Source organism: Crocodylus siamensis, chromosome 2 (genome assembly GCF_052110815.1).
Source record: "Crocodylus siamensis isolate JL-2025a chromosome 2, ASM5211081v1, whole genome shotgun sequence".
In the NCBI taxonomy this organism is placed as follows: Eukaryota; Metazoa; Chordata; order Crocodylia; family Crocodylidae; genus Crocodylus; species Crocodylus siamensis.
In genome coordinates, this window is record NC_143396.1 from 54,130,029 (window position 1) to 54,155,169 (window position 25,141).

The 25,141-nt window shown below is 40.2% G+C and overlaps 1 protein-coding gene across 2 annotated transcripts in view; it reads right to left on the reverse strand.

The window, feature by feature from the left end:
• The window catches only part of NFXL1 (nuclear transcription factor, X-box binding like 1), an 85,402-nt gene that overhangs the window by 9,293 nt on the left and 50,968 nt on the right, over positions 1 to 25,141 (reverse strand). For both annotated transcript variants that reach the window (XM_090035882.1, XR_016440703.1), the window contains exons 19-20: positions 18,414 to 18,518; positions 11,374 to 11,460 (exon numbers count right to left, since the gene is read on the reverse strand). In XM_090035882.1, the coding sequence (XP_089892008.1) occupies positions 11,374 to 11,460; positions 18,414 to 18,518 (192 nt within the window). Of the gene's footprint in view, positions 1 to 11,373; positions 11,461 to 18,413; positions 18,519 to 25,141 lie in introns of those variants that run through there.

Consider the following 25,141-nt stretch of genomic DNA (forward strand, 5'->3'; position numbering starts at 1 on the left):
TTCAAGGCTGTGTGGTACAAAGGCATCTGCCTGGCACAAAACCTAGGGGCCTGTGGTCCTTGCTGGCGCAGCCCATGGTGCATGCAGCCCCTAGCTTGGAAGTTGGACAACCAGTCATGTCCTATATCAGTCAAATACTACTGTATAGAGTTATATAAGTACACACTATATTAACTACTATCACATTTATTATCTTTTCATATAATGAACTTCTTTTTATAGTACATATCCCATTGTTATAAAATGCATTAAATGCAAAACCTCGGTTCAGTAACAAGGATATAAAATATCAACTAACATTTAAGTAATTTTAAATACGTGCTGAAACCCTGAAAAATGAAATTACAACAAAAAAAAAACCAAATAAGTCTTTATTATAAGCAACAGCAATTCAGTAGCTCCAAGCTCTTTAAAGATGCAATGACATGTTGCAAAAGACTTCTGGAACTTTATTTTCAGTACTACTAGATAAAGTAAAAAAAACGATCAGGAAGTGCAAAAATTAAATAAATATAAAAGGAAAGTTTCTTCAGCTTGAAATCAGTAAGAAACTCACATTACAAACGCAAAGTCACTCTGTCAAAAAGTAGAGGCTTTAGCTTTTGCCAGCTTTTCTTGACAGACAAACCATTTCTAAATGAGACTTTTAGCACTGAAGCAACTTTATTACTACTCCGATAAAATTAAATGCAGATCTGCCTAAATCCCTGAAAGCAAGCACTACATACAGCTTGAAAGTAAGCTTGAATCAATGCACCAATAATTATAAGCTTGTATCCTGGAAGGGACAACTGATACACTAAACATTGTCCACACTAACATAACTTGTCCCAAAAGCTCATAAACTAAAAAGAGTAGAAGACTAAGTGGGGCTCCTGAATTTTCATTCTATAGCACTACTTGTCAACATATATTGAACTGAAATTTAATTAAAAAGACCTTTGTAGAGTTTGACAATATTTTAAAATTGTTAAAGCTTTTTTTGCCAACCTCAGCCATTTTCAAGGATCTTACTAAGCTGCAGAAATGTGGCTAAGCAGAAGACCTCAAAGATTGTTTCTGAGTGACCATGGAGTGAACCTTTGAAGACACAACAACTAGCTTGAACAGGAAAGTAGAGGACACCATCAGCTTGTCTAACTAAACGAGAAATGAGATGCAATTAAACGGAGCACAAAAACAAAATCAAAGCTTCATGTTCTAGCAACTGATGCAACTAAATGTATTACATGTTTTTTGCTATAAATAGATAGATTTTTAAGTTTCTTGATATATTATAAAAAAATAAAGCAGTTTTGTTTACACAAGATGATAAATTTGGGGGAAGAGAAAAACAGAATGAGGGGAGGTAGTATTTCATAATGGTGAAGGAAGGTGTGGCAGCTGAAGCTTATGTCTGTGTGGTGATAGTGCTTGCTGAACGCTCTATGAGGATTAGACCAGGCGTTTCTTGTTGTTTGTTTATGTATGGAGCTGCACGTTGCTGTTAGGAGTTTAATTAAAGCAAAAGATTAGTGAGGCCATGTATGTAGTGAGGCCTTGTATGTAGTGGCACAGTTAAAATTAACCTCATCAGAAAAATGCAATGGCTTGTACTGCTATTGATCAGTCAAAAGAAAAGCTCGTAGTGTAAGAATGTGAGTGGCTATGAGTCAACAGTGTAGCTCAGAAGTTATAAATTGGCTAGCACATCCAGAAAATAGCTGAAGGAAGGAAGATGCAGCATTGTAAGAGAATCTACTAATTTAGAAATAAGCTGCTGTCTTGGATTCAGTGGGCCCGGGGATCTCAAGGAGCCCAAGGACTTTATAGAAGAGGCATACATCAGGCATCAGAGGAGACTGCCGATAAGTTGCCAACACAAATTGTTATCGTCTGTTATTAATATCTTGTTATACTACATGTGGTTGTGTGTTTGTTAAGTCAATAAACCTTTCTTACCTTTTTGCTCCCAACCATTCTTTCAATCCCGAACCTTCCCGCTGGTGGCTAGGACAGAAGAAGGTAAGAAAGAACCCTTCCCTCCACAAATATAAATCCCGACTAACTGACAAAAGTTTCAGTAAATCAAAGACATTTAAATAAAGTAAATCAGAGATCTTTTATGAGAATGTTTATAATCAACCATCTATAAAAATTGGGCATAGGCTGGAGGGAAACTTGGCAAATTCAAGACGACCTGCTGCCAATCTACATGCCACCCTCCTCCCACCTCGAGTCTCCCCAGCCAGTATATGTGAGGATCTATGTAATTCTGTCAGGTAGCCAGATAGATTTTGGATAAGCGTTTGAAGTGAAAGCAAATAAACAGTTGGGCAGTAGACCTGCTTCTGCCTCTTATCAGTGACCAATCTGCAAGGTTATATATATATATATAATCTGGATAACAGCAGAGTGTTGGGGACAACTTCCTGGTGCAAGTGTTGGAAAGGTCACCTACAAGCAGTGCTCTTCTTGACCTGCTGCTCACAAATGGAACAATCAGTGGGGAACGTAGAACTGGAGGCAACTTGGGCAGCAGCAACCACAAGATGAGTTCAGGAAGGAGAACAGCAGAGAAAGGACCTTGAACTTCAGAAATAACAAACTTTCACTCATTCATGGAACTTATGGTCAGGATCCCTCCTCTAGGAAGCTAGTCTGAGTGGGAAAAGAGACCAGGAGAACTGTTTGTATTTTAAAGAAATCTTACTGAGGGCACAGGAATAAACCATCCTGATGCACAGGAAAACTAGCAAGTATGGCAGAAGACAAGCCTGGATTAGCAAGGAACACTTCAATGAGCTAAAAAATATAAATGAAGCTCACAAGAAGTGGAAACTTGGACAAATGTCTAGGAAGCAGTATAACAGTATTGCTTTGGCATGGAGAGTTGGAATCAGAAAAGCAAAAGTGCAACTGGAGTTGCAGCTAGCAAGGGACATGAAGGTTAACAAGAAGGGTTTCTACAAGTATGTCAGTAAGAGGAGGAAGATCAGGGAAATTTTGGGTTCCTTACTTAATGGGGGAAGAAACCTAGTGACAGATGATGTGGGAAAGACCGAAGTACTCAATGACTTTTTTTACCTCAGTCTTTGCAGGCACGGTCAACTCCCAGACCACTGCACTGGCAGCACAGTTTGGGAAGAAGGTGAGCAACCAACAGCAGCAAAAGAACAGGTTAGGGACTACTTAGAAGAGCTGGACGTATACAAGTCCATGGGGCCAGACAGGATGCACTGAAAGGTACTGAGGAAATTGGCCAATGTGACTGCAGACCTACTGGCCATTATCTTGAAAACTTGTGGCAACTGGGAGATGTCCCGGATGACTGGAAAAGGGAAAATATAGTGCCTGTCTTTAAAAAAAAAAAGGGAAGAACAAGGATCCAGGATAACTACAGACCAGTCAGCCTCACCTTGGTCCCTGGAAAATAATGGAGTGGGTCCTCAAAGTATTCATTTCTAAGCACTTGAAGGAGAAGGTGATTATTAGGAACAGTCAGCATGGATTCACCAAGGGCAAGTCATGCCTGACCAATCTATTTGTCTTCTATGAAGAGATGAGTGGCTCTGTGGATGCAGAAGAGCAGTGGATGTGATATACCTTGACTTTAGCAAGGCTTTCGATACAGTCTCCCACAACTTTCTCACAAGCAAGCTATGGAAGTATGGGTTGGATGAATGGGCTGTAAGACAGATAGAAAACTGGCTGGATCACTGGGCTCAGAGGACAGTAGTTAATGGCTCAATGTCTAGTTGGCAGCCAGTATCAAGTGGTGTGCCCCAGGGGTCAGTTTTGTTCAATATCTGCATCAACCACCTGGAATGTGGGACAGATTGCACCTTAGCAAGTTTGCAGATGACACCAAGCAGGGGTAAACAGTAGATACATTGGAGGGGAGAGCTAGTTTTCAGAATGAGTTTGACAAATTGGAGGACTGGACTAAAAGAAATCTCATGAGGTTCAATAAGGACTAAAGCAAAGTCCTGCACTTAGGACAGAACAATATCATGCACTGGCACAGGCTGGGGACTGACTGCAAGCAGCAGCTCTGCAAGAAAGGACCTGGGGGTTACAGTAGACAATAAACTGAATATAAGCCAGCATTGTGTTCTTGTTGCTTAGAAAGCTAATGGCATACTGGGCTGCATTAGTAAGAACATTGGCAGCAGATCAAGGAAAATGATTATTCCCCTTTATTTAGCACTGGTGAAGCCACATCTGGAGTACTGTGTCCAGTTTTGGGAGCCCACTATAAAAAGGATGTAGACAAGTTGGAGAGAGCCCAGCAGAGAGCAATGAAAATGGTTAGGGAGCTGGGGCATTATTCCTTATGAGAAGAGGCTAAGAGGACTGGTCTTTAGTCTGCAGAGGAGAAAACTGAGGAGGGTGGGGATTTGATAGCAGCCATCAACTACCCAAAGGGTGCTTCCAAAGAGGATGAAGCAAGACCAGGGGTGAGCACAATACAGCCTGTGGGCAGCATCGCGTCTGCCAAGGAATTCCATCTGGCCTGCAGAGCCCCTCCATAAATCCTGTTAGCCCTGGCCCTCGCTGCCCCTCTGAAAGCCAGCGCCTCCATGTAGAAGGTGCAGCTCTGGTTGCTAAGCAACCATGCCCCCACCCCAGCCTGGCCTTACCTACCCCCAGCCCCAAGCTAGATGGTGCTGGAGACAAGAAGCCTCTGCTTGGAAGAGGCTTTTGGTTGGCCTCCCCGAGGTTGCTTCCAGCCTGCAAGCGTGAAAGTTTACTTGACTGCCTGACCGGGCCAAGGACTCCTTTTGGAGGGGAAGGGGGTGAGACTACAGGGAGCCGTGTGTTACGGGGCTGGGCTATCCCGACATCACACACTGCATAAACTCACGAGCTGCAGCTATGGGACTGGGTCAGGCTAGCCCCTCACCCTGGCACCACATGCAGCCAGAGCCTCAGCTGGGAGCGCTATGGGGCTGGCCCTGCACGCTGCTACCATGTGCAGCCAGGGACTTGGACAGGAGCTGCATGTTACAGGGCTGGGTGGGGCTGGCCCTGGACGTTGCTGCCACCTGCAGCCGAGGACTTGGGTGGGATCACGGGAGCTGTGCACTATGGGGCTGGCCCCACTTGCTCCCACCACATGAAGCTCCAGGGACTCCAAGAACTATCTCCTGCACACCCCCCGCCCCTCAAGCACCCCTTCCCCAAACGCACCCAAACTCTCCCACGGCCCCCCCCCCCCACATTTCTACCCGCTACCCCCCACCACACCCATACACATACCAACACCCCTCCCACACCCCACACACACACACACCCTTACCCCACCACACCCCCTTACCCCACACACTCAATATACAAGAGTAAGATTGCATTTTAAACTATTATGCAATTGCCTCAGATACACTACACACACAAAAATCAGGACAGACATATTTTTTAAATAAAATTAAAATAAGTTATACTAGATGTTTGATATTTTTAGTATATGATTTTTCCAGTTTCAAGATGGCAATGCCCCCTTCCCAAAAGGAGTACTTCTGGGGCAAGGGGATGGTCTTCCAGTGGCAAAGGCCATAGGCTAGGGGTGGGATATCTGGTCCCAAGATGGCAACCAGTGGGAGAGGCACCTTGGAGCCCTTGACAGCTCACCAGAACTTATTAAGCGGCCCTCCAGCCGAAATAATTGCCTACCCCTGATTTAGACTGTTCTCTGTGGTGGCAGATGACAGAACAAGGAGCAATGGTCTCAAGTTGCAGCAAGGGAAGTTTAGGTTGGATATTAGGAAAAACTCTCTCACTAGGACAGTGGTGAAGCACTGGAATGGGTCACTGACAGAGGTGGTGGAGTCTCCATCCTTGAATGTTTTTAAGACCTGGCTTGACAAAGCCCTGCCTGGAATGATCTAGTTGGGGATGGTCCTGCTTTGAGCAGGGGGCTGGAATAAAGGATTTCCTGAGGTCCCTCCCAACACTAATTTTCTATGGTACTATGAAAACCATTAAAAAAAATCATAGATCTTACACATGCCCATGACAAAATGCAATATACATCATCCAGTGTACCAAATGCCATTGCTGAAACTATACAGACTGAAAATAAATTACCACTGCACTCCAGAATGAACTCAGAGGAAAATCATAAAGGACAGAAACAAATTATCACCAATGAGAAAACACTTATTACAGAACAACCATTCCATCTCTGACTTCACAGCTTGTCACCAATGGAAACCTACACAACGTCTTCAGAAACCTACACAACGTCTTCAGAAGAAAGACAACTTTACTGGATATCAAAACCCACAGATTTAACATAAGACAGTAGTTTCATGGCTTATTATATCTTGTCTGATACCTCTGCTACCCCTTCTGTACTCCAGATGTCACAGTGACACTCTCCCCTTTAAATGTCCTTATTAGATTACTCAACTTTAAACTGTTCTTCCCTTGGCCTATAACCATTTCTGATAACTTCTGTTTCAGTGTGCTGCCAATCTCCCTTTTAAAGTGATCACCTTCATTTACATAATGGGATGAAACAACAATACAGGAGCTGGTACAACCAGATCATTTGTATCCAGTGGTTTGCAACCTGCTTAAGTCATGGACAGTTGTCAAGTAAAGACTAGCAGCCCAGCTGATTGCTATGGCTTTTACTTCAAAGAGTGCCACTTCTCCAACTGGCTCGAGCTCATCAATGGTCCCATGCCCTTCCTGGAGATGTGGTGCCCTTTGAAATAAAAACTGCAATGAACAACTGGAACATCTCAGTGGTTCTTCATAGTTGTTTGCTACAGCTACATATAACCCAGTTACTTTGCATGCCCTCATTTTCATAGGATAAACTTAACCCTACAAAGTATCTGGGTTCTTCTGGATCAAACTGAGGTTGTAGCTACAGATTTCCTGGACCAGAAAAGGCATTTTGTGTCCCAAACCTTATTTAACTTTTTCTTTCAACTATCCAGTTGATCCAATAAAAGGAATTACCAAACAAATCTTGCTTCTCACATACCAAGTCATCCCCAAGTCATCACACATCTCAACCATAACAGTACTATACAAACTGTCTACAAAAAAAAAAAGGAACAAAGTGTGATTTTTTTTTTAAAGGAAAGCCACACTGAAAACAAGCAAACAGACTTGTCAGCCACATGTACTGGAAGTGTGGCATGAAAAAGCTTACTACTACCAAGTCTCTTGATCCTTTACTGCCACCTAATGGTAAGGCGGCAGATCTTGAAATAGCTGAGTTTAAAAGTATACATTCCATGAAGAAAAGGAGCAAAAACAGAGACTTGTATACAGAAATAGAGAGGGTCTCAAAACTATTAGCCTATTGAGGCTCAATTTGAACCAGTGAGAAAAGATTATAAAAAAATGTAGTCTGGTTGCACTTCTGTCTTCTCCACTAAGATAAGGCAGAAGAAGAAAAAAAAAGAAGAGCAGTTTCAAGAAAAAAACATGCATTCAAATCTCAAATTACCTCAAAAGTGCACATTCATTAGACACTATTATGTTGGCTAGTACAGTTAACACATCAGTGATTTTTGGAGACTGATGGTCACCTCTATGATCCCTTATAAATGGCTCAAGTTTTTAATGGGCATGCTGTTCAATCTTGATGTGCTGTACTGAACTATAATTACATGGATTGCACACAATAGGAGTTTAGTCTACCTTGCCATTATTGAGCCATCACAAACTGCGGAATATCACTTAGGAAGGAGAATTTATATAGCACTCTAAAACTTCAAAAAATAGACTAATTCATACTCTTATGAGAGACAGGTACTTGTAGTTTTGTGGCCTTGGGCATGAAAGAACCTATCTGTGATACTACTTGCAGTAAATTCCAGGAGTCCTTGGCTCCTGATTTCGTGTTCAATGCACTAGCAATTCTTCTCTGAAAATTACAATATATGTAAATGGGGTATACGTTCCCTAACATTTTCTTTATAATTTCCTTGTAATGTGTTAAGGTCTAGTATTTTTGTTTTTAAATTTAGGTCACTGAATTAAACCAGACCAAGAACTTGAGTGGCCAGATCACTTGTTGCCACTCAATGACCACTGGAGTTGCCAACACAACAGTATACAACAGTATGTATCTGCATCTTGGCTGGCATACATACAGACACATATTAGCTAAGCCTGCTTTTGTGTATTCCTAAAAAAGAGGTATGCAAGCCCCAACACCTGGTACCCACAGCCATACTTTTGCCACTACGACTTCTGGGAGCATAAACAATGGTTTTCAGTAATCACACCACCTGGCACTTCTCTAAGAATGTTTCCAATGTTCTCTGGGAGAACCTGTCGGCCCTTGTGCAGAAGTGGTTTTAGCAATGAATCACTTTACACAAGGCATTTCGAGCTCTATATGCTCCTCATTTTTGTTCTTTCACTTGGGAACTGAGCTACAGACCTCCTACTTATGGTTTAAATGCTTATTAAGTAGGGTAAATCTTCTGCAAGACTCTGGATGATATTTCAGCAGCTCTTTCTGAACCATGCAGAGGACGGAGGATTTTGAGTGGGTTATACTCATAGTAGAATGGAGACAACACATGCTGCAGATTCCCCATGTACATCTGGTGTGGGATAACTAGCCCATTGAGATGCAAACTGCAGCATTATGAAGATGTTAGATAACCAACAGTAGTTCCACAACTCTCATATGAATAAATGGGCCTTCTTTGTGCTTCCTAGGCCTCTGTGTAAGCTCTCTGTATCAGTGGCAAGGTGCACAAGTGAGAAATGCCCTATACATTCTAGTTGGCATGACTAATCTGACCCTTAAAGACTGCAGGAGTGCTGCTGTTGAATCCATGATGGTCCAGGGAAATTACAAATCAGCAAGATGCATTTACTAATACCTTTTGTTTGACCAACTATATAATTTGGGAAAGATCTCAGGTGAGCTTCTGGGCAAAAAATGCCCTTCTGGGCACAAAAAAGTGGGTACACAAGTGAGAAATGCCCTACCTGACCACAGTCAGTTGCCAGTGCTGCTGGAACTTCATTATCCCATACTTCTAAATCTCTAAGCAGCAAGATTTGCTTAGTAATAACTTTTATTGAACCAAGATATTACTGAGCAAATCTTGCTTCTCAGAGAATGGGCCCCAACAAAGTTTGAGAAGCCTTCAATGATGCTTATGTGCCCACTACTTCTCTACCAGAAAGAACATACAATTATCAGCCGCAAAGAAACTGAACGTCAATTTCAGACAACCCGGCAAAAAAAGGTTTAAGTATATATGTACCAGTTTTAGGCATGTGGTAGACTATGCATTTGGCAGACCAAGTGCAAGGCAGTGCTGTCTACAATACTATTTGGCGTACTGGTATGGTATGCAATTTTTGTTTCTGTGGTGTGCTATGTGCCCTGCAAAACATCTGCCAGATTATACCAAGAATTTCTGAATGAAGTAGTCAATAAAGTGATCGTTTGTAGGCCCTGTACATGCAGCCTACATCATGCCATTGTTGGACTTGGAACAGGTGAGTAATGGAAATAAATGCACCCTCATTTCAGGATGATTTGGGTATAAAAAAAAAAGGAAAGTCATACTGGGTGCATATACATATGCAATTAGCATCATGCAATAAACTTTGGAGCAGTTAGCACCGGAGAAAACTGCTCCTGGGTACAGCATCTGCATGTGTACTCAGGACAGCAATAATCTGAATCAAGGCAGAGCAGCCCCAGGCTGGCAGGGGATACTGGGGAGTCAGCCCAAAGTTCTGGGTGGTGGAAGGGCTTGGCTGGGGCATGAGAGTACAGAACATGCAGAGCCATGTGGCTAGGCAGCGGGCAGCCCCTGCAATTAAGCACCCTCATGCCCCAACCAGAACCTGTCACCATCTATACATGCATTTCAGCACAGTTACCTACTCTTCCATAAGACAGTACTGTCCCCGGCATCACTATCTTACGGCAGAGTTAATTAATTTACTGTACCCTAATACCGGCGCACATGTAGATGGGGATGCTTTACTGCAGAGCTAATTAGTCTACTCTGCAGTAAAGCACATGTGTAGATGCACCCACTGATGAGGAATGTTGTACTGTAACCTTTGCAGCATGCATGTATAAGTTATTGGCCAATAATTTGGTATTTCATATTATTTGGTTCTATGACAATTTAAAACTTTCATAGTTAAAAGCTCCCTAACTCTCCCAAGTACTCACATACCAAAGTCTATTCATTAATAACGTTAAAAGTATATAAAGAAAAAGAAAAATATGAATAAATACAACATTGAAGGCATATCAGCTTTGTTAAGACCAATGCAATCTTTGTACATGTACAAAGTAAAATACATTCCTAATGTACACAAAGTAGGATAACTGAGCATTTCAGACCCTTTTCCTTTCCCCACATTGAGAAGTACTAGTGGCATGAGAATACTGACATTACAATTACACACGCGGCCAGAGAATGTCACTCTCCTAAGAAACTGAAGTCACACTGGCAATATTCTAAATGAGAATCACCTATAGTTAGTAAAGGTCTTGTTCAGAATCCTTAATTACACAGCCAATTAGCGATACTCATCTATCATTTAATGGGTATACATGCACAGTAAGTGCACTGACCTCAGATTTAGTGCAGATTAACCTCAGTGTGAATGAGCTCCCAATTTAGCTGAATGCATTTTCAACCAGCTATTAAGCTGGTTCTATATCCCAAGCACAGCTATTCTAAATAATTGCAATAAATACAAAGCTAACCTTGCAGTGCTTCAAGTAAGCAGGGACAATTCTATCCATACATAGAAACTATGGTTAACATTAAGGCAGTTCCTTCAAAGAGGGTGATAGAGCCTTATCCTGTTTTGAAATCCAGGGTATCACAACTTGAACCAATTCTCCTGACAGAAAGAAGTCAGAGTCCGTGCAGTGAAATCCAACAATCTGCAGGGCTGGGACCTAATTTATTTTCCAAATTTCAAGGATACTATTTCTCATTCTGCAAAAAAATGCATGCTTTCTTTGGGGGATGGGTTTGAACTAAGTTTGCTATAAAATCAACTATATACAGACTCTGAAGCATTTTTCATTCCTCCCACAGATTTTGCCATTGGAAGCCAAATGGTGCTCCACTATTTAAGAGGAAAGAACCAGTTTTACCAACTTCCTGAGATGTACAAGATAAAGGTAGTGTATTATTTTAGCATAGCCAACTAACTAATCAAAGTATAGGCAGTCTGTCTACAGGCTATATGCAAACCTATTATTCCACATTAAACAGAAAGCAATAATCTGAAAAAGCAGCTGTTAAACATGCACATTTGATTTAATTATGTTCTATTTCTTGCTGGTACTGTCTTGAAAAATAATTTTGTGCTCATTTTTTTTCTTGAAGCAGTGAGAATATATTATAACCACAAGAGACACATTACCTCAGATGCTTTCCGTTTCATTTCCTTGCATAATGCGTCACATTCTAGTGAAACCTGGCCTTCTTGTACCTTGCTGCATTGCAATTCCTATAATAGGGAAAAACTACAGATTTAAATCATTTCCTCATATGAAAGTTTAAATTGTAGTTATTTTCATCATAAGACACTGAGAGACAGCTATTTGTTGAAACACAACCATAAAAATAATTATGAGACGCTTTCAAAACTATAATATTGCGCTTATAATTCAGATGCATTTTCATCTCTCACTCTTCCTGATAATAGTAAAGATGACAGCTTGAGTACAACCAAATGTTAACTTTACTCTTCCCTTCCTCCCCTACACTAGATCTTGCTTATCTGTTTACTTAAAAGTAAAAACTCTAATTGCCCTACAGTTAGACTCATGCAGGTCAGATGCCCAGCACTCATACAGAGCACCAATGACTTCAAAATGGAACTCCCGTTGGACTAGACAACACATTCACTGAAGCTGCGGGACAACTGCTGGGTCCAATAAAGAGGCTTCCAAGGAATGCATCTGTGAGATTTGCTACTTGTACAGTCCTTCCACTGACTAAGCAAGGACTTTCCTTGAAAGACACTGTAAAGCTATTTGAGGCTGTATTAACATTTAGCCCCTCCATTCCCTTCTGTGCAGTGACTGCAACTGTCTATAGCCAACAAAAAAAAAAAATCTACAAGCATTCTGTATCCACTTATTTCCCAAAAATATAAAGGCACACAATTATCCACAATGTAAAGCTTGCAAATCTTTAGGAAAACAAAAAGGGATAGCAGGGCTCAGTCTACTAACTTTCCTTTTATTTTTTATTTTTTGTTTTTTTAACATCTTCTGTTACATCTAGGGCACTGCTACAAGTTCAAAAAGAAGCTGGATAAAAACCAACTATAGAGTTGTTAGACATTTGTGAACACTAACTTCACAGCTGGGTGGCTGTTTTTATAGCTGAATAGTCATTTTTATCCTGTGATAATTAGTTTGCATGTGTGGCTGGTCTAAATTTACAGTGCGATTAACCAGTTAATTGTGTAATATATGTAATGTGTAGCAGGGGCCGCAGGGGAACATTTACAAATGTATTTACTTTTTCAAAACTAGTTTTCACAGAGTTTCCAAGCCAAACTGAATGGGCTAAAAGTGCGCACAGTGCTCAGATGAAGGGACAGGTCTATTTGAAACTGATAAAACTACAAATTCGACTGTGATTATGTAAGCAGTTTTGCACCATTCTGATGTCACAAACAAATAATATGCATCTGTATGAAGATGTAGTGTAGGCATCTGAACAAATAATTTAGCCAACACAAAGAAAAACAAACAAACGAGCCAAGTTAAGAGTGTGACCCTATGCTATGCTGGTAGCAGTGTCCTCAAACATACCCCCAGTATGTTACTTGAAGCACCACAGCTACACCTATGCAGTGCTGAAGGCCAGCTAACTGACACAGACCCAGCAGAGCCAATTAGTTGTCTGGCACCATATAGATGCAACTACACTGCTTCCAGTCCGCGGGCTATCTGTTGTTAATCTGCTTGGCACATTTGAGGGTGCTGTTGCAGGTCTAGACAAGGGAGTTAGTCACACACAAGTAGTCAAAATTGAGACCAATCATGATACTTAACCCAATGGAAAGGTTCTCAGCTTTCTAACATATGTGCACATGTGTATACAGGTTTCCCTTGCTTTATGCTGTACATGCATTCCTGGAAAACAGCACATAACTTGAATTCGTGTATAGGGAACCCACTTTACAATGTAACAATAGGGATACGTTCCAAGACCTCGACTGTACTGACCCCCAGACCCATTTCTACCACTTTTACAAGACAATTTTGGTACTCACCAACAGCAGACAGGCAGCTGCCGCTGTGCTTTGCACCCAGCTGCAGCTGCCCTGAGAGTGGCACTGCTGAGTTGTGCTGTGCTGCACCCCCCCGCCCACCTGGTGGCAGGACACATGTGGCATCATGCCACTCCCAGGGCAGTTGCAGCTCCAGAAGCACAGGCACCAGCTGCCCTGAGACGTGGGCTTCCACAACATGGGTCACATAAGAGTGAATTTACTGCACATATAACAATTTTTTGGTATAAAAAGGGTCATCACATAAGAGTGAATTCGTGCATACAGAATCCGCATAAAGCAAAGGAAACCTGTATATGATTCTGGTTCTCTGTTGTTAACTGGAGTCCAAGTGGGAATCTGGCTTAACTCTGAAATGCTAGGGACAGAAGTTATACATAAACTGGTCTAAGTGACTGGAAACTGATTTAAACCTGTAACACAGCAGAAGTTCAGTGCACATAAACTACTTTCAAAATGGCCAAAACCAATTTAAAGATAAACCTAGTTGGATGTAGTATCAGACTTAACTGATTCAGGTTATCTTTTAAACAGGTTATACTTTAGATTCCCACCAGCTGGCATCTGCCTCGCATGGAGGGGAAAGCACCCACCGGGCTTTTTATCCCTCCCCACAGCGGCTTGAGCCTGTCTGGGATCACCCAAACTCCACCCCTCCTCCAGCCATTGCCTCTGAGGGGCAGGAATGCTCTGCCCCCCCCACCCCCATACCAGCCCTCCCAGCCAAGATCTGCCAGGTGCAGAGACGAAAGCACCCACCTAGGGGCTTTTCATCTCCCCGCAGCTCAGAGCCCCACCCCCTCCTCAGCTGTCACCTCGAAGAGGGGTGGGAGGTGAGGGAAAGGAAACGCACCCCCCAGCCCAACAACAGCCCCAGCCGGGGGGGGAGGTAGGGGAGGGAAGTGTGTTCCCACCCCCTGCCCCACCACCACCCCACTTGGAAGCAACAGCTGGGGAAGGAGTGGGGCTGGGGTGATCCCAGCCAGGCTAGAGCTGCAAGGGCTGGAAAGCACCCAGTAGGCGTTTTCCCCTCCATGCTGGGCAGACATTGGCAGGGAGGGCCAGTATGGCGGGGCGCAGTTCCCACAGAGGGCTGGGGGGCTGGGGTGATCCCAGTCTAGCTTGAACTGCAGGGAGCGAAGAGCTCCCTGGTTGGTGCCTTTCCCCCCCCATGGAGCAAAGTCCTTTTTACAAAAGTCCTTTCCATTCCTAGAGAAAAATGTAGCTACTGTAACAACTGATGAAAATTGAATACGAAAAAAATGGACCACCTCTTTTTTCACATTAGCTAATCATGCAATCATGACTATGGTTGAGAAACATCTTAAGTTTCCGTAATATACCTATGCCTCCAGAGACGCACTTTTCTAGACACATTTTAAATACTATGCTGAACTCTTATGCTTCAGACATTTAGGCTGGTTGCACCTGAAAAGTTTTCATTTTTTTTTTTTTTTTTTTGGTCTTAGAAAGTGGGAAAAAAACTCTTTCATTCTTGCCTCTGAGTTTCTACCTTTAGAAACCTAGATAGGAGCTTCTGCTGCTTTCTTTCTAAAAGGAGAATGAAGACAATTTACTCTGAATTTGTGCTTATGGACATTACTGGGTCATTTTTTATGTTGAAGGCATGACGGTTGATTCAAGTCTTTAATTCTTTAAGGTCTTCCTTGTAACTGCATTTTTCTTGTTTTAGGATTCAGGAAATACTGTTGAAATCAGTCTAAGGCATATATCCAGGGCAAAGTGCTTCAATTATTTATGCTACTAATCTTGTACTAGGTGAAGGTAATATTGTTGTTACAGAAAAAACCTGCAACTTTTCAAGTTCTTTGACTTTCAATTGTTTCTATTGATTCTGGAAATTTTGGGGGACCTTGAATATAAAAAGAGATTGCACTTGAATGAAGTGTATATTGAAGAGATGCATGGAAGCCTGGAATAAGGACTTGCATTTTCATTGTGGCTATACTTCAACAGCATTAAAAAATAGCCCAAAAAAGAAAACCAATTTTCTGTTCTTCCACTTCAACAGGGTAAGTTTCTTCAACTTCCGATATGCCATTACATTAATCTGAAGGAACCTAATTTCTGTACTTTTCTAAATGTACCCCAAACCTTTCTCTCTTGTTACACAGCAAGTCTTGAATAAGTTTGGTTTAGATTTAAAAGAATTATCTTTCATTTGGGATCTTCAAATACTTATGCAGGTCAAAAATGCAGCTGTTTTATAACAGTGTTTTAAAAGAGGTAGAAAGAAAATATATGCATGGATGACTTAAGTCTGAAAATGAGTATCAGATTTCCTATTAGAAGCTCTACCTCATGATTCAAGATTTTAGATTGTATTATACAGATGAACTAGTTATGATATCATTTTACTCTAATATATGAACTCAGAAAGATCATCATTATTGTCACTGGACTTGCTATGGCTGCTATTTTGTTTTTAATTCATCTACTTGAACTTTTTCGAACCCATGGTTATCTTTCTCTGCTACCAGTTCAGAAACAGCTTAATTACTTCTCTCATGAAAATTCACAATTGTATGGCATCCTGACAGCTTTTAGTTCAGAGATGCACAACAGGAAATGCACTTGGTTGTTTGAATTAATCCAGCTGCTACTGGTGTCACTGTGAGCCTAACAATGTCTGCAACAGTAATTTGCTGCTACCAGTATCAATTCTCCTGATCAATCTATAAGAAACAGTTTTGGTAGTAAGAAATTTACTGGATTCTGAAGGAGCTCAGGAAAAAAAAATTTTCTTTGGTGTACTCTGTTAGGAAGCACACCTGTCTGATCTACTCCAGGCATTATGTGCCTTATGATCTTGAAAAAGGTTGATTAATAGGACAAAATCTGCAGCCAAAAGCCGCCTCCTGCAAGTACCATCTGTGCACCGAATCTGCTTGGCAAACGACATATGGGAGGTCATTCTCAGTAGTTACTTCTCAGCTTTAGAACTCCCTCCCCTTAGAGGACTGTCTGGACATCTTTCACAAGTGGTTTAAGACTTTATTTGAGAAGGTTTCTAGCAGGTGGGGTTAAGTTTTGGGGTAGTTTCTGGGGAATTTTTAAAGTAATTTATTTTATCTGTTCTTTGCCTTTTATTCCCCTGACCCTTTCTGGGGGAAGGGAGTATAGAAATGAAATAAATAAACGAGACAAGTCTACTGACTTTTGTACAGCTAATGAAAGGGTTTAAAAATCCTTTCTCCAGTCTTTATGTCCATTCTGCAAAATCATAGGATATCGATATCCTGGTTCACCATATCCAGACCCCTGCTTTGCAGGAAATTATACCATATAATACCTTTCATAAAGGTTATGTAACATGACCTTGAAACCAATTAGATTTCTTGCCCTTTACTTCTATTGGAAAGCTGTTCTAGAACTGTGATATTAATCTCCTTCTAATACCAGCCTACATTTATTCAGGGTCAGTTTATATCTATTTGTTCTTGCAGTAGCATTGTCCTAGAAGCTTAAATAGCTCTTCCGTTCTGATGTACTTATAAAAACCATATCCCTTTAGTGTTTGTTTTGCTAGGGGAAATAAGCTAATCTCTTAGACTCCTGGTGAGATAGGCTCTTCCTTCTGTTTCTGCTAATCATAATAATAGCGTCTCTCTGCGCCTATGCCTGTGAAAATTCATCTTACTTGAATGTGGGTGACCACAGTACAAAGTATTCTTACTAGTGACATGTACAAGGACATTAATGGTTCCCTGTCTCTGCTGGAAAAATCTCACTTGTCATCCTGGAATCACATTTGCCTATTTTTTAAGTAGGCACATTATATTGATGACTCACATTTGACTAGGAATTTCCTACATAGCATTGCAGTGCATCATCTAAACATACCAGCAGCCTTTTTTCCACTGCAGCCTCCAACTGATTAATTCTTTTTAACAGTCTTCAAATGCATGAGCTTCTCCTTTGTCCTATTAAATATTCTCTGACTTCTATTATTTCAAACTTCAAGGAGTACCTAATTCTTCCTCTATAGTACTTCAGTCATTCTCCTGCACTGGCAAGGCCTCCAAACTTAATTAGCAAAACTCCCATTTTGTGTCTACATCATTAATAACAATAAACAACATTAAATCCTAAAATATACCCTTGATGAGATTCTTAAAGAGTAAGTACTCCCCATTCAGACCAACAATTCCCTTTTAGTACAAAGTGTCATCTTCACTTTAGGCAAGCAAGGTTCTTTGGGTAGATGTGGTATCTTTTATTAGACCAACTAAATAGCTGGAAAAAAGTTCTTTGCAAGCTTTCTGGCTGCTGAACTCCAAGAGAGTTCTTGGAGAACTCGTAACATCAACAGTCACCCTTTTTCCTGAAAAAGGGTGTTTGTGCCAGAAAGCTTACAGAGAACTTTTCCCAACTATTTAGTTGGCTTAATAAAAGATATCACATCTACCCAAAGAACCTTGCCTGCATATGTCCTTAGACCAACACGGGTACAACCAACACCCCCACCCCACTTTTTCACTTTAGCCAGTTCCTTATCCACCTTGCAGTATCATATTAATCATATTAATCACCGTCTTCCCCGCTTAACTAAATAATTTCTCCTGTGGCACTGTACCAAATGCTTTTCTCCATGGAAACCAGCCACAGCAAAGGCTGCTGGGAAATGGAGCCTGGCCATTGGCCGGATCTGCCATTTTGCCCACCCCTGATTTATACCAAGAATAAACACCACCACATTTGCTTTTAGGACTTCTTTGGGACCTTGGCTGTATAAATGGATTTACAATTCAAAATTTAACAGATGTGCCTAGTCCAGTTTTAACAAAATAGATACTCTCCTAATTTCTGTTAGGAAAAAAATGTACTCCTTCCTCTTAAACTGACATAATTCTGTCCCAGATTATCCCGCTATTCTCCCAGGGGAGTTGCAAAAATCCACGTGAATCTGCAAAAAGAGAACTGCATGAATTACAGTACTTTTAGATTCTAGACAAGCAAGACTTAACATTCTTTAATGAATCCTTGGATTTCAGGAGCCAGATCTTCCACCAATTCAAGCTGTTGTAGAACCAATAAAGTAACTGGAGCTATGCCAATTTGAACCATCCAGAAACCAGGGTGGATTTAACAATACAGTAAAAACTCTCCCGGAAGTACAACCTGGAATTTACCTTTTTAATTCTCTTGCAAGGACATCTGAGTTTAACCTTCTGATTGCAATTTCCTGGACAGTCACCTGGATGGCAAGTATCTTTACATCGATGGCCACAGGGCAACTAAAAAACAAGAAGACCAATTCTCTGCATTACAAATGTTTGCTTTTTGTTACTGACTGCATTTTTAATTCCTTTTAAAACAAAAAAATAGAATGTAAAGTACTATTATTTTTAAGGACTCCATTTTCAAAGATTGATTAAAAGCATACTGGTTAGTTTTTTAAACACATTTTTAGTGAACACAACATGCTTCCAGCACACTGGAAAAAAGTAGGGGAATAACTAAAGATTGAAGGTATGAAATGCACAACAAAAAATCATTCATTAAATGATGAGAGGAAGAAAAAAGAAGAAAAGTTTCTCCTATGCTAATTTTGTACATATTTTAAGAATGTTTCGCACTATAAAGAGGCCAGACATAATACATCATGTCTCCAATTTAAAAAAATATATCTTTACTATGTGTTTTTGAAAGATTACCATATTTTTTATTTTTTCCAAGACAGGAAAGAGAACAACTTTTCTAGCCTAAGTAGAAATACTTTACTATAAACAATTTCAACACCATAATTCAACTGTTTAAGAAGATCCTCATGCTTTTACAGGACAGGGTTTTTATACTAATTATTTAAGTTTATTATTTTAGCAACTTTAAGACATCACTTATTTCTTACGGCACCAATTTGACTGCTTGCAATTTAGGGATGCACACAATACTGAGCTAGACATCAAACAATTAAGAAGAACTGAGAGGAGCTGTTTTGTTTGCAGTAAAGAACTATTTCCCATATCCATTACATGTACATGAAATGTTTGTATACCCCTGTTTTTCATCCTCAGGTACTAGAAACATTTATCAATAATCTAAAATGCTATATTTGATTCAGAAATTTATAAAGGAACTTTAATCCCTGAACTGTTTGAAGACTTATATCAGGAGGTACTTATGGTTTAAAATAAACACTCAGTTGCAGACTGCCATCAAGTGATTAATACCCCTTGGAAAATGTCATGAAAGCCACAACTTTAATATTTAGGATGCATGTTTTTCACATTTACTAGCAACTGGAAATGTATTTATATTGCATTATATACGACTAAAAAACTACAAAAATACTACAATGCATACTATTGTACAAGTAATTAAATTAAGGATTTTTTTTGTAGGTCGGCTAATTCCGGTTCACAGACTTATAAAGGAAATAATAATGAATGACTTACACTGCCCATAGATGGAGAACGTACACTTTGCAGACAGAATTAAAAAACCCACAAATCCAAAAAACACACTTTTCAATGGGATGTTCTACAACAAATACACCTGACACCCCCACAATGTCAGCCATACTGCTACGAATGCATTTATCTTTTTAATGCAGTATATTTTATTCAGGAACACAAGGCTGGAAAGGACATCCTGGATCATCAAGTCAGAAGCTCTGCTACTATAAACAGCATTCTAGCCTGCTCAAGCTTTAACTTCAAAGTTTTTGGTTGTTTTTTTTTTGTTTGTGTTTTTTTTGTGGGTCTTTTAATATATATAATCTATCTATCTATCGATGTTCTAACTGGAAAAGCTGTTCCATTTACAATGTCACTCCTCGATAATAAGCTTCCTTCTGATTTCCAGCCTGAATTCATTCGTGGCCATTTTATGCCTAATTAGTCTTGTGTCAGCATTATCTCTGAGTGTATACCTCTTTTCTCTTTTGCTGCTTACTGCCCTGTAGTATTTGTAGACAGAAATCATATTCCCCCAATTTAATTTTTATTCCTTTTTCTTCAGTCCTCACATTTGTCTGTAAAAATCTGTTCTCAAGTTTTCCATGCTACAGAGGTCAGCACCAGTGTCAGGGACATCAAGTGAAGCCAGTTAGCTATGTCAAATAATTGGTTTCCTTCTCATCCCTGAAAGCTTAGGCAGCTCACTACTGAGCACAACCTTGAAAGAGACATCTGTAGATTATTCTGTAATCTTTAACCAGTAGAGTATCCTCTTCTATTCCTTTTCCTGGAGTTGGAAAACAATCAAGCAACAATATGTTGACTTCATTTGCAAGCCATTATACGTGTCTAGGCCCATCCTGAACTATCAACTCTGGCTTTCTCTCCAAATTGGGAGAATTTATATGAAACACACTTCTTAGATACTGGCAGCATTAACAGGTGGCATGGGCAAAAACCAGCAGAGATTACCCTAGAATGGAGCATCCATATGGTACTGCAATGTACATATTAAGAGTATATACCATTATGCAGCACTGTAATGGAGTATCAGCTGAGGACTATAAAATTTCCTTTTTTTTTCCCCCTTTTCCTCTGGAGGCTGAAAGAGTTCCCCCTGCACAGCTCAGCAGTATCAAGGCAAAGTAGGAAGAAGTATGTCTCCAAAACAAAGAATGAAAAATTTAAAGGAATCTAATCATTTGATGGCGAAGAAACATTTTTAGCTAAATGCTATTCATGAGGAGGTCTGAAAGAAGTGGGTTTGCATACTTAAATAAGAGATAAGAATAAGGTTTCAGTGCTAAATAGGGTTTTTTATTAAGTCTCCTACTGTTGCACTGCCACCAACGCTGCTTCTCGGGTGGAACGACTAATGTAGACAAACCACAAACACTTTAACCAAGATGAGCAGAGTTAAACAACACAATGGTATAAAAAAGCCTTGCCAATGTTAGTAATGCTACTGTCTTTACCAGCAGGGCAGCTGTGCAGTGGGAGATTTGGGGGGGGGGGGGTTGTTTTGTTTCATTTCTTATATGAAAGCTTAGGTATATACACTCAAATCTAACTAGAATACAAAGCCTGTGTTCTTTAGATCCCCTTTCTACTACAGCAAAACCCTGTGGTTCATGATAATGGGACTAAACGCTGCCTTTACCTGACTACTGTAGTTGATGTCAAATGTTTTAAAGGAAAGACACCATAAAAATGCAACTATGGAAATAAGGCTCTAAGAAACTCCTGTCACACAGGCAACCAGTTCAGATCCCACATCCTCATCTCCGTCAGAAGCAAAAAGAGGACTGCTGCACTTCACAGCTCAGACTGAAAAAAGGCCACAGAAGCAGCCTTTTCCATGCACGGACTGGAAGGCACCTCTACGCGCTTGGCACTCATCTTTGGTGATCATTAATTTCATGGGATTTTTCCTCAAGTGCATGACTTGGAAAAAGAGAGATAAAAAGATTTTTTTTAACTATTTTTTAAAAAGAACTATTAATCTGCTAGGTACATCTCCTTATCAAGATTCTCTTACATATGCAAAACAGCTACCATTTATAGACATCCGTTGCCCTCTACCAGTAACTAGAAGACAAATATCCATTTGAAAAGTCTGTCAATAAAATGCAACTGAATGGCATTCAGAAGCCAAATAAAAAGACAGACTTCCTCCTTCAGCCCTACAGGTGGCGGGCCTTCAGTTTAAAGATGAAACAGGACTGTGTGGGAAAGCATATATTATCACTGCTTATGCCAAACTGTTGAGAGAACCAACTCAAGAATTTTTACAAGCACTGCATTCACTTTTAAGAAGAAATATTCAGCAAACCACCTGGATTTTCAAAATATAGTCATTCAACCAGAAATAAATTTTATACTTAGGAGTCATTTTGATTCCCAGAGATGTTCCAGGGATCAAGGACGGTAAAAGGAGCCTGTCCCCTCACAATCGAGTACTTAAGAGAATGAGTTTAGATAAATGTTAATAGCAATGTTAGTTGATATTGAAATACAAATTATATACAAATAAGACAATATATGTAATGCACTTCACAACAAATAATCAATAATTATTGGCAAATTTGTTAATATTTGTAATAGTATATTTAAGATTAATTTTCTGTTAAGTCCTAAAGTCCGAAAAGTCTAACAGGTGGCTACCCCATTAAGGAACAAGACTTTTTACCTAGGTTTAGAAAGTAAGTTTTAAAGAAGCACTTATCTTAGTTCATCTGCAGATGGGTTAGCTATTCAGGAAAAAATCTGGTTCAAGATGGAAGAGCAGTTTCCCAGGTGAACCTGTTTTTAGTCAATTACCTAACTCAACTTCAAAAGTTTTCTAAACAAGGCTAAGGAACAGAGAGCTGTACCAACCAAGCTATACCATAATTAACATAAATATACCAATTTTTAGCCCTTATATAAACTATGTCATGTCCTAAGCCAGATCTAACTGGTATAAAACCACTAAATAAACTCTAAGTGACCTTTAGCTGCCTTCTGACCTTTTTCTCTCACACTTTATAAACTCTTCTCACTTACAATATTTCTCACCTGGTTAATAATATTATTTGTTTCGTCCTCTCCTACCCAAACTCTGCAAGCAAATGCTATACTGTATCGCTATTGAGCAGCTCAGGACCAACTACAGCCAAAAAACAGAAAGAGAAGGTAGGATAGTTTTTTAAAATACAAGGATTATGGTGCTGACAAGTTACACTATATCAAAACATGGTGAATAAAATACAACTAAAAACTTATCTCTGTCATAACAAATACTGACTACACAGAACAGCAAAGCACATTAGTGAACCAATTTAAACAAAGATCTACCTATACGGTTATGAAGCTGCATGCTTAGAAAGGTCTAACTCTGGAAAATATCTTTTTCAGAACTGTCCCAAAACATTTAAAAATGTATTATGCATACAGAATCCGAGTAGTCATTACTGATGGAAAAACTACAGTTTCCTTTAACAGGATATTGGATTATAACTACCAAATAAAGAAAGTACTTCAAAAAGTCTAACTGGCATCTGTGACAGTATAAAAATCCTTGCTGTTCCCTAATGCAGAAAGGAAATCTGGACAAAAAGAGAGAGAGACTATGGAAGTCCTTTGAATATTTTGCACTACTGTAGCCAAAACAAAGTATGGAACCTGGCAAGACCTTATAGTTCCTGTTATATCTTTTAAGGCTCTAGACAATATAATTGTTTTTCATAATTCCCCAAAGTAACAGAAGACTTAAAATTCAGCTGTTATATTATACAGTCTCTTACAAATTTCACCAATCCTGAAGTAAAAAGACAGTAGTGGCTAAAGACTAGCACTTAAGAAATAAAATGCTGCCTTTCGATGAATTGCATTTCATTACTTTATTATTCTAGACTGTGAACTGCAATAAAGGCCATGGACAGGCATTACATTTGGAACAGGAAAAATGCCTTCCTTCTGGCACAAAAAGCCAGCATATAACCATTTAAGTGTTTTTTCTCCAGGAGATAACTGGCTCTTGTGGTTTGAATCATCTCAGGGCTCTGGGAAGGATCCAGCCATGGGCATCATCTTCCCCTCACTAGGCAGGCAACATCGGGGTGACCTGGATTTGGGCACAGGGTGGAGGGCATTTCCCCACAGCTCAACCCATCCTGGGGTCTACTACAGGTCAAGCTGTGCTGCCTACTACCCCTCACATAGACTGGGTTTGCCCTAGTCTGTGCAAGTGGCTGGGGGGCTATTCCCCACAACCTGAACTGACCCAGGGAGAAGTCCACAGCGGCTGCAGAAGAAGCATTGTGGCTGTAACCCTTCTGGAGCTCCAGTCATGGTGAAATGCCCCCAGACCTGGCACAGATGGCAGTCACCCTAGCTCTACAAGAGCGGGAGGTGGGGGCATTCCTCTGCAGCTTGCCCCATCCTGGGATGCCTGGGATAGGTCAAGCCATGCTGCCTCTTCCAGCTACTCGTTGTTTTGCGGGGGAGTCTGCAAGCTACTTATATATGGTTTCGCTCAAGAAGGGGGACCCAAGGAGCTGCCCTCTAGCCCTCCTGTCTGAACAGCTGTGTGACTCTCCACCCAGGGAGCTGGAATGCCTATATAAATGCCAACCCCACAGTTTCACAGTTAGCAGGAATCCAACCTCAATTATTTCACAATGCATTCTATTAATTTCCTGATGAAATGCCCATTGTGAAAACATTTTCCTGCTTCTCCCTCAGCTACTATGTTATCAGCATGCTCTGAACTTTTCATGATATCCTTCAGACAATATTTTCATTTAAATCATTCATCTCCTACTGTCTATTGCAGTATTTCGACAATGTGGCCTGACAAGAAGACTTTCTGCTCTAGAAGAGCTATGTATTACTTTCAGTAATTTAATGTGTTTTAAGTTGTCATGCTTTAAATTTCAAAATTTATCTAAAATTCCTCCAGGACTTCTGTTCCTTTTCCAAGTTCCTACTTGTAGCCTGTTCACTGAAATCATACATAAGATTTTCAATTTCATTCTGAGAAAAAAAATGACAGCCAGGTTTTCAAAGCCTCCAAAGCCATAGAGCCCTATTTGTGCCCATTACCCTTTAACCAGATCACTTAAACCTTGCTACAAAGGGGCCACAATTGGCTTAGTCCCTGCAAATTGCAGAAATTAAATATTCCTAAACTTGATTCTTCAATTTTACACTTGTTTTACTTACTCACACATCTTTTAAAAGCAAACAAACAAGTTACTGAGAAGCAGGGATCCTTATTTTCTCCATTTAAAAATGGCAAATTCATATATATATGAATAGCCGAAGACAGTATGTATGCATGTATGTATGTATCAACTGAGCACAGCGTTTTATTGATATATTTACAATTTTAAAGCAGTTTGGAAGCCTACCAATGCCTCAATCACTAAAGTAAAATAAATTCTAAATACCAGCCCTGCAAGTGCCACTCATTCCCC